The 10,217-nt window shown below is 43.1% G+C and overlaps 1 protein-coding gene across 1 annotated transcript; it reads right to left on the bottom strand.

Annotated features, from left to right (window-relative positions):
• Positions 1-2,484: 2,484 nt before the first annotated feature.
• LOC130461671 (uncharacterized) lies at positions 2,485-3,438 on the bottom strand. Its single transcript, XM_056829837.1, has 2 exons — positions 2,956-3,438; positions 2,485-2,742 (listed from the first exon to the last, which is right to left on the bottom strand). The coding sequence occupies exons 1-2, from the start codon at positions 3,436-3,438 to the stop codon at positions 2,485-2,487; spliced, it is 741 nt and encodes a 246-aa protein (XP_056685815.1).
• Positions 3,439-10,217: the final 6,779 nt, after the last annotated feature.

Here is a 10,217-nt window from a genome sequence, read left to right as displayed (position 1 = left end):
CCCCAAGGCATATTTCTCGAAAGAACCTACAAAAATCGTACGCCAAAAGGAAGAATCCCAACATGCATACTTGAGGGCTCCAAGCTACGAAACGACCATAACAAAATAAAAAATCTCGAAGCAAATGTTTGAACGATCGAAAGGGCACGATGCTTGAGCCCACTTCATGAATGGGCCTGAACCCTATCAAGCTTCTAAGCAAACTATTCAAAATCAGTCATTGCTCAAAAAAAAAAATATGATTCAAGCGAACTGATTAATGGACCGCACACAACGGCCATTCTATGAACGCTCGTTCGCACATACATATCATCATTCACGAACGCGTTCAAAAGGAAAAATATATACAAGAGCGATCAAAGTCTTACGCCTCAAGGTATGTTCCTCCGGCCATATAGACTCGCCCAACTATTGCAATAACTGTACACCTTAAAGAGGGACAGTTCCTTTAAATAATCGCCCCAAAGGGACAAGCACCGTAGTCCACCAATCGGCTACGGCTTCTCGAGAAAATCATCACGTTCTAAAAATAAAGTAAAACAAAAGAGAAGAGAATACATAGAACTTCCAAGTGAAATAAACGAATGAACAAGAGGCCAACTGTGTCATCAAAAGACTAGCCCAAACAACATTTTCAACGCCCCACTTGGGCGTGAGTTATTTCTAACGCCCAGGCCTGGGCGCCGAAAATGAGCCCAGGCCCGAAAGAAGCCCTGACAGCTATAGGGCCTTGTCGTATCCATTCGACTCGTAAATTGCCGATTTCTTTACTGAAAGTCGCACCTCACGGCTTTGTTAAGAGTAGCTCACCACTATAAAAATCGCTCGCACTTACGAGCACGGTCCTAAACACAATCAAGGACATCACAAAATGCGTTTCCCCAAGGAATCTCTTTGACAAGAAATGACCATCAAGCACGAATTCTTGGGGGCTCGAAAGAAAATATATATTTCAAAAGGGAAGGTTCTATGATGAGAACATAAATCTCCACTTGGCAACGCATCTCCTATAAAATAAAGAATCTCAATCACCCTTTTCATTTCACCCGAAACCTGCTACTTATAGAAACCTACTATTTATGGAAACCTGCTAAAAATAGTAACTGCCGTAATGGGTAGTTGTTAAAAGTGGCAAGTCATAAAAGATAGAGACCTGTCAGAATTAGGTGTTGCACTCCAACATAAATCCTAAATGAGATAGAAATTGCAAGAGGAATCCTATTCCTAATATGATTCGAAAATAAGAGTTACGTATTAATTAAAATCCTAACGAGCCTAGAGTTCGTAACGGGCCCAGACGCATTCCGTCATAAAGTTAATACGCACTAAAAGACTCAAGTAAGTCTCAAACACTCCGGATTATAAGAGTCCAAATCTGACAAAGAAAACGGCCCAGACCCTATTTTCAACGCCTGGCTCTGGGCGCCGAAATCTTCGACGCCCAGCCCTGGGCGCTGAAAATACCTGGGACGTGTTATCTCCTAATTCTTCTTGGATTAGAGCTCTACAATTCTATCTTTCCACGAACTCTTTTCTATAAATATAGCCCCAAATTCGACGTGAAAGGAACACACACAATTCGTATTCTGAGTATTGACTCCAACCCCTAAGCCTAAGCTTCACGCTGCGAAATTGATCACGCGTTCTGTCGCAGTCGATCCAAAAATCGAACAGAACGTATCCTGTCCCTTGTACCTGAAGAATAAAGCCCGTAACTTGAGATTCGTTAAATAAAAGGAGAAATAGCAAAGTCAAAGTGGTTAGTTTTCTGAGAACCGTGACGCACCTCTCAAGGGTGCGTCGTAATGTGCCCCTTTTCCATGATTTAATTTCTTTCCTTGCCCTTTTATAAACTGTTAAACTAATTAAATCTGATTGTTCTATCACGCCTAATAAAGATAATATTTTGGGAAATTGAACTATCATGCTAGGTCCCTTAAAGCAACCTAAATCAGATAATCGCGATCGATCTAGTATTATGTGTTGCATATTGTTAAAATCAACTCAGATTAGTTTAATAGTTAACGTATGTCCCTTCAATTATTTATGCTGAGCTAGTAAGGATATCCTGCCTCTGGAGTTATCGAAGAGCGAGTACTCCACTCGGTAGTTACAGTCCCCCAAACCCTCAATCTCTACCTTGCGGGTGTATGTTGAGAGATCCCCACACCAGGGATCACAAGGGAACCTATGGCCGTCGTGGTCAAACATAATTGCACTCCCTTTATGTCACGATAACCGGGTTTTGTCAGTTTTTCTCATTGTCATTAAAAACTGAATGGCGACTCCTATATTACTAGTCAATTGGGTGTAAACTCACAGGAAATCCAATTACACTTGATTTGATAAAAAGAAACGTCACACCCACGAGGGACGAGGTCACGCATTAGGCTCGTGCTTTTTCGACCCCCTCACATCACCCTGACCACAAATCAGGCAACTAGCATAAGCACTAATCCCTATTTTTGCAAGCTTAGCTGTAGTTTAGAGTCTAGCCTGAATTGCAAGCCAAGCAATAAATCTATGCTTTGGGGTATTGAGTCTATTCCACACCAGTCCATCCCAGTGAACTTTAGGCTTATCATCTGCTAATTTCTCATACACCTGCTTCACTGAATAATGAGGCATATTACTGAACTCACTCTCAGAATAAACTTGCTTCAGTAACTCTTTCACTTCACATATCTTCTTCCAATACCAGCTTGCACTATTGCCTAGCTGGTATCCCCACCATTCCCCATTCTTTAAATACACAGAAGTCAACCATCTAACCCAAACATTATCTTGTTTGGTAGCTAAAGCCCACACATATTTACCCATGCTGGCGGTGTTCTAAAGAACAACATCTCTAAAGCCTAAGCCACTTGTTTGCTTACTACTGCAGGTATTATGCCAAGCAACATTGCTAGGCTTAGAGCTATAAGCAAAACCACTCCACAGAAAGGCCATGCATACCTTAGTGATCTCTTGTAAAACATTCATAGGCAAAATGTATATTTGTGCCCAATACATATGTAAGCTCAACAGAACTGAATTGATAAGTTGCATTCTAGCCACATAAGACAAATTCCTAGTGCTCCACATCTTAATCCTAGCTGTCATCTTGTCTACTAGCATTCCACATTGAGCAACAGATATTCTCTTAGCACAAATGGGAACACCAAGATGATTGAAAGGCAATTGACTTCTGGTAAAACCAGAAACATCAATGATTCTCTGAATGACATCATTACTCATACCATGACAATAGATGGAAGATTTCTGCTGATTTGCCTTCAAACCAGATGAAGCAGAGAACAACTTGAAAGCTTGCAAAATGAGGTATACAGATTGAAATTCACCTTTGCAACAGAGAATAAGATCATCAGCAAAACAAAGGTGAGTGAGTTTGAGCTCTTTGCATCTTGGATGATACTGAAATTGGCTCATATAACTCATTTTATGCAGTACTGTAGACACCTACTTTTGTCCCCATTCCTGAAAGGGAAGGTTCGATGATGAGAACGTAAATCTCCACTTGGCGACGCATCTCCTATAAAATAACGAATCTCAATCACCCTTTCATTTAAGCCAAAACTGCTATTTATAGAAACCTGCTAAGAATAGTAACTGCCGTAAGAAGTAGTTGTTAAAAGTGGCAAAGTCATAAAAGATAGAAATCTGTCAGAATTAGGTGTTGCACTCCAACATAAGTCCTAAAAGAGATAGAATTGGCAAAAGGAATTCCATTCCTGCTATAATTCGGAAATAAGAGTTACGTATTAATTAAATTCCTAACAAACTTAGAGTTTGTAACGGGCCCAGACGCATTCCGTCATAAGTTAATACGAACTAAGAAACTCGGATAAGTCTCAAAAGCTCCGTGTTTAAGAGTCCAAATCTGACAAAAAGGCTCGGCTCAGATCCTATTTTCAACGCCTGGGTCTGGGCGCCGAAATCTTCGGCGCCCAGCCCTGGGCGCTGAAAATACTTGGGGCCGTGTCGTCTCCGAATTCTTTTTGGATTCGTATTCTAAAAATCTATCTTTCCACAACCTCTTTTCCTATAAATACATCCTCAAAACCGGCGTGAACACAACACACAATTCCATAACCTGAGTATTGATCGACTCTAGCCTTAAGCCTAGCCTCACGCTGCGAAATTGATCCGGCGTTCTGTCGCAATCGACCCAAAAGTCGAACAGAACGCATCCTGTCCCTTGTAGCTGATGAATTAAGCCTAAATACTGGAACATTGCTTAGAAACCCGAGATTCGTTAAATAAAAGGAGAAATAGCAAAGCCAAGTGGTTAGTTTTCTGAGAACCGTAACGCACCTCTCAAGGGTGCGTTGTAATGTGTCCTTCATATGATTTAATCGCTTTCATCACCCTTTTATAAAATTGTCAAACTATTAACTTGATTGATCTATCACGCCTAATAAGATAATACCTCGGACAATTGAATTATCATGCTAGGTACCTTAAATCAACCTAAATAAGATAATCACGATCGATTTAGTATTATGTGTTGCATATTGCTAAAATCAATTCAGAATAGTTTAATAGTTTAAACGCATGTCCCTTCAATTATTTATGTTGAGCTAGTAAGGATAACCTGCCTCTAGAGTTATCGATGAGCACTTCTCTCGGTAGTTACAGTCCCCCAAACTCTCAATCTCTGCCCTGCGGGTGTACGTTGACCGATCCCCATACCAGGGATCACAAGGGAATCTATGGCCGTCGTGGTCGAACATAATTGCACTCCCTTTATGTCACGATAACCGGATTTTGTCAGTTTTTCTCACTGTCGTTAAAAACTGAATGGCGACTCCTATATTACTAGTCCATTGGGTGACAATTCACAGGAAACCTATCTACACTTGATCTGACGACGTCACGCCCACGAGGGACGAGGTCATGCATTAGCCTCGTGCTTTTTCGACCCCCTTACAGTGGCGACTCCACTGGGGAACGTTAATGAAATACTCTTGCTCGTAGGTAATCAAAATAGCCGAAGGGTGAAACGATCCTACTCCGCGTTTATTTCCTTATCAAGTTGGGACGACCTGAAAATCATCATATGAATGTGAACGGGCAGAACAGCATAACGAATCTCGGCTCCCTTGGCATGTTTCATCTCGGGAGTTGGGACTAAGGATACCCATCGCCAACCGGGGGGTGCATATGCTTCAAATGTTGTCCACTCGGCACTTTTCGCTAGTAGTACACCCGTCCCAAACCCAATCGCTCGCCCACTAAGGTCCCTCTCATTGGTGCATGCCCCCTTGGCTTACATCGTGATTGGCCTCTTGGGACGAAATTCGTCTGTTGAATGCACTACCTCGACCGGGGCATGTGTTGGATCTATGATAGAAGCGGTACCAAGTCGGCGCAAATATTACCCATAGAAGCCTATCATAAACTACGTGACATGTTATTTTTGCTTCATGTTGTAATGTTAGTTATGTGTAGCGAATTACGTGATTGTGTTGTGATTGTGTGTGACAAATAACGCTAGAAAACCGACGACCCTAAAAATTGCCCAAACATTCATAAACACCAATTGGCCAAAGAGTTATACCTAAATACATGTCCCGCAGTCCCGGGCGATCGCGACAAAAATAAGCGACGCCTAAGACGGCCTGTAACGGATCCCACGACGCTGCATAACGCGCAAAGGACGTTATTGGGCAAGCACGCAAAATTAAGTCGTATGTGCGGAAAAAAATAGACGAACAGAATACGAGTACCAGTCAAGGACGCATTTTCAGCGCCCCTGGCTGGGCGCCAATTATTTCAACGCCCTTGCTGGGCGCTGAAGCTGCTGCTTGGCCTTTGGGCCAGGCACCGCAGCTTCGGTGCCCGCGCACAAAATATACGTAGCAATAAAAAATTCGTAACAAATTTGCTACGAGGACGTATGGAAAAGGCACTCAATTCTAAGAACGACTTATAAAATAAATAACTCCTTGCGTCGTCATTCTCCTATGACGATAATGTTCGGCACCAAAACCAAGCATGCCAGTTAATATAACTTTGAATGTCACGCGGGCAAGTGTTTCGAAAATCTAAAGAATGACCAGAAGAATAGCCAAAATGTACCAACGAGAGTGAGAATAGAAAACCAATAGGAAGAGTCAAAAGTCTAGACTAAGTAATGCTTAACTTTGGGCCTAAACTTTAGCTTGTCTTATGCATAGGGCTGGTTCTTCCACTTGGCGTCGATCTGAAAATCAAAGGTTAGTACGTCTCGAAGATACATCACCAACACAAGGTTTAGCAACTCCAAGCTCCATCCGTCACTCCCCCTTTCAAGGATCTCCGATTCCCCAACCTCGATTCGCACCCTCAAACATGTCCATGGAAGAGCTGCGGGACCAAATGGCCCAAATGACCCTACTTATGAATCAACTGAAAATGGAAAACGAATCCTTAGCGGCTGCGCAAGCCAAACATGACCTCGATAATGAGAAGAAGATCGAAAAATGGTTCTGCAGCAAACTATGGGGAGCAAGTATTTCTCCCTCGATCCTGAACATTTTCCCGGTAAACTACCGGAAAAGTTTAGTTCATCCGACTTACCGAAGTTCAAAGCCACGGACAATCCCCGTGATCATCTCTTGAGCTTTGTGAATGCCATGAACTTGAAAGGTGTGGACAAGTCCATGTATCTGCATGCCTTTCCTTTGTCCTTGGAACCCGTGCCACTCAAATGGTACTACCACCAGGACCCTAAGCTCTTCCCCACTTGGGAGGACTTTGTCAATGTCTTAATCAACAATACTCGTCGAACATGGATTTTCAAGTCACCATGCGCGAGCTAGAAGTCCTCTTCCAAAAGAAAAATGAAGGTTTCACGACCTACTTCGCTAGATGGAGGGACCAAGCGGCTCAACTAATCAATAGGCCTCCTGAAATTGAATTGGTCCAAATTGAATTGAATTGGTCAACAACCTAGACCCAGCTTATAAGGAACATCTTAGATACTTGGGCCTTGATACCTTCAAGAGGGTTTACGATGTAGGAATAAAGATCGAGGATGACCTCACAAAAACAGTACAAAGCAAGCCTGCATACAAAAGTAATACCTACAACATGGGCCACACGCCTCAAGCCCAAGAGGTCCACGCCGTAGAAGAAACCCCAACCCGAAGGAGCCCCGGGAGGTGGACCCGAGACCGAATGTTTGCCCCACTCGGGTCGACTCTAGTACAAGCCTTCCAAAGACTAACCAAACAAGGAAAACTAAGGCCCATAGGCCCCACACCCGACCCTTCATTCAAAAATAAATACTGGGTCGAGGGCGCCCGCTGCGAGTTCCATCAAGGAAATGGGCATAATACTGAAAACTGCTGGAATCTAAAAAACACGATCCAGGATATGATAGAGGATGAAATAATACCTCTCCCTAACGTTGGCAAACCCAACAACAACAAGAGCCCACTCGGCTCTTGTCACATCTCTCTCGATCAACCAGAAAATATGAACTTTGACCTTACGGTGTATATTACGCCCCAAGGTGCACCACTCGCCATGGTCCCTATGGATCAAATCGAGAGAGAAGTGTGCGGTGTGTGGGATGATGATGCTGAAGATATCTACCTGTCCCAAGTATCGGGCCAGGACATTTTTACTGAAACTTGGCCCAGGCATGCTCCCATTGACACCATCCCTCAAGAGCCCGAAGTTGACAATCTCACTCGGTCCGGAAGGGTATACCAACAGGATATTCGCCCACCTCCCGTGGACGACATCCCAGTCAGACAGACTCCTGAAAACATGCGGCACACCACCATCGCAGAAGTCATCGAAAATCCTCTCTTGAAGCAACTAAAAAGAACTAAAGCCGAGATTACCATCTGGGATCTCATGTGCACTTCAAAGGAACATCGTGAAAAACTTATTCGCTCACTCGACCTCATGTCAGTCCCTACGGACATCACACCTGACTCTTTGGTTAACCACGTCACGAGAGATGTTGAGGAAAAAGCAATAGTTTTTACTGACAAAGACTTACCTAAAGAAGGAGGCGCCCACAATAAGGCTCTCTATCTAGTGGTTGGATGCAAAGGACAAAACATCTCCCTAGCACCCGTAGATAACGGTTCAGCGGTAAATGTTTGCCCATTGTGAACCGCCCATTGCTTGGGGCTAGGAAATGATGACTTCCAAACCTCCACGCAAGGGGTGCGAGCCTATGATAACTCTCGAAGGCCTGTGTTGGGAAAATTCAACCTCACAATACAAACCGGGCCTGTGGCACGCACCACGGAGTTTCAGATAATTGACATCAAGCCCACTTTCAACCTCCTCTTAGGGCGCCCTTGGCTCCATGACTTAGGAGGTGTGGCTTCTACCTTGCACCAGATGGTTAAACTTAACCATAACGGGGTAATTCTGGAAATACGCGCCCCTCCTCTCGACATCAGTTGTACTATGGTCGGAACGACCGATGCTGCAGAAGACCTTTACGGTTTTCAAGTGGATGAAGTCATCCAAGTAATTGAGGACTACAATTTAGCATTTCTAGACCCGCGAGCGTCCCAGGTCATCCCTAAAATATTGCTAGCTCAAGGCTATTTCCCGGGAACTCCATTGGGCATAAGGAACAAGAACAACATGTTCCATCCCCCACCCAACAAAACTACTCCCTTTGGTCTAGGCTATACACCAACGGAGGAAGATATTGCTGACCACTTGTCTAGGCTACGCCTTAAGCTAGCCAAGACAAAACAAGCCACCCTTCTTCCCCCATACCAAAGAACCCTTAACGGTATGTTTGTCCGAGAAGGAGAAGAACACCCATGTTGCGACTTTTCTGAACCCTTTGTTCTGAATGGCCTGCTAAAACCCGGATTTGAGATTTTCCATGACTGTCATACTATGGATGAGGCACCCCACCTCACCAAGACTGAAATAGCTAAAATATTAAACAACCAAGCTCTATGGACATTGTTTAACGAATCGAGGCCTATGGAGGACGAGACTGTAATAACCACCCTAGCCCTGCAAGATGAAGGTTTCAATCCAACCCGGTTAATCACTCCTACATCAACACCAGAAGAGACTGAGAACGGATGGGTGAAGACATATCAGTGGGTCAATGCAAAGGGAATAGAATTCAAGATGAGTACAGGCGAAGGACCAAAGTTCTATGAGACTAAACCCAAGGCTTGAGCCATAGAGAGCATTTTAGCAAAACGCCTAGTAGTTCTTTAGATGATAGAAAAAATAAAGCTCTAGAGATGGTCCTAAGACCCCTTAGAATATAGGCTAATTTATTTCAGTGTGTTTTCCTTACTTTCCAAATTAATAAAGGCGTAAATTTTCTCCTAAAAACTTTTATTCCAACATTTAATAAACACTTATCATACTTGCAAAGGAAGTGGCCCACTCTAGGCCCAATAACAAGGCCCACTCGGTCTTGAATCGTGACATCGAAACCCATCCCCGAAAGCCCCGAAATAAACCACACCATCCCCATCATATTTCCAAAACATATAAGGGTCTAACCCGTGCAACCCAAAGAAACCAAAGGAAATCAAATCCAAAACAAGTGCAAATGTTGCTTAAAAAGAAAATTAATAAAACGTAACCCCACCATACCCTTCATTAACAACACGCACCTCAACCCACCCAAAATCCCTACACAAAGATCTTCACATCTTTTGCACCCAAACTCCATTCTCAAAGTCGTTTTGAGTCACGAATAGATAAAATTAATCCGGACGAAAATGCATCTCACGCTAACAGTCCAAAAAGCTTCTGAAATAGTGTCAAAATTGATTTTTGACGAATAAAAAGTAAAACAAAACAAAGAAAAAGAAATAAAAGCAAGAAACATGTGAAAGAAAAGAAGCACACACCAAAAATCACACCAGAAATCATTAACGCCCCAGTCTGGGCGTTGAAACTCTCTGCTTGCCGAAGTTTACCCAGGAGTGCTCGTCATTTTATCCGCACATACACGGAAAAATAACAAACACTTGGGGGGGTACAGCACGTGTTCACGTATTCAGATATACATACCACAAAAAAAAAACACATGAAAAAACGATGCGCAAAATACATGTACTCAAACAAAATCATAAAGCAAATTTCGACTTACGGCAAAGCAGGAGGTTAAAATAAACTTTGCCTATTCTACCGTTTCAAATAATATGTTTCCATCTCAAAACATACTTATCAAATTCGGCATCCTAGAATTCATTCTCGCTAGAACTACGCGCGACCTGATT

This window comes from Spinacia oleracea, chromosome 5 (assembly GCF_020520425.1).
Source record: "Spinacia oleracea cultivar Varoflay chromosome 5, BTI_SOV_V1, whole genome shotgun sequence".
Classification (NCBI taxonomy): domain Eukaryota; kingdom Viridiplantae; phylum Streptophyta; class Magnoliopsida; order Caryophyllales; family Amaranthaceae; genus Spinacia; species Spinacia oleracea.
The sequence above is the reverse complement of the archived record's forward strand: the minus strand, read 5'-3'. Positions and strand labels throughout refer to the sequence as shown.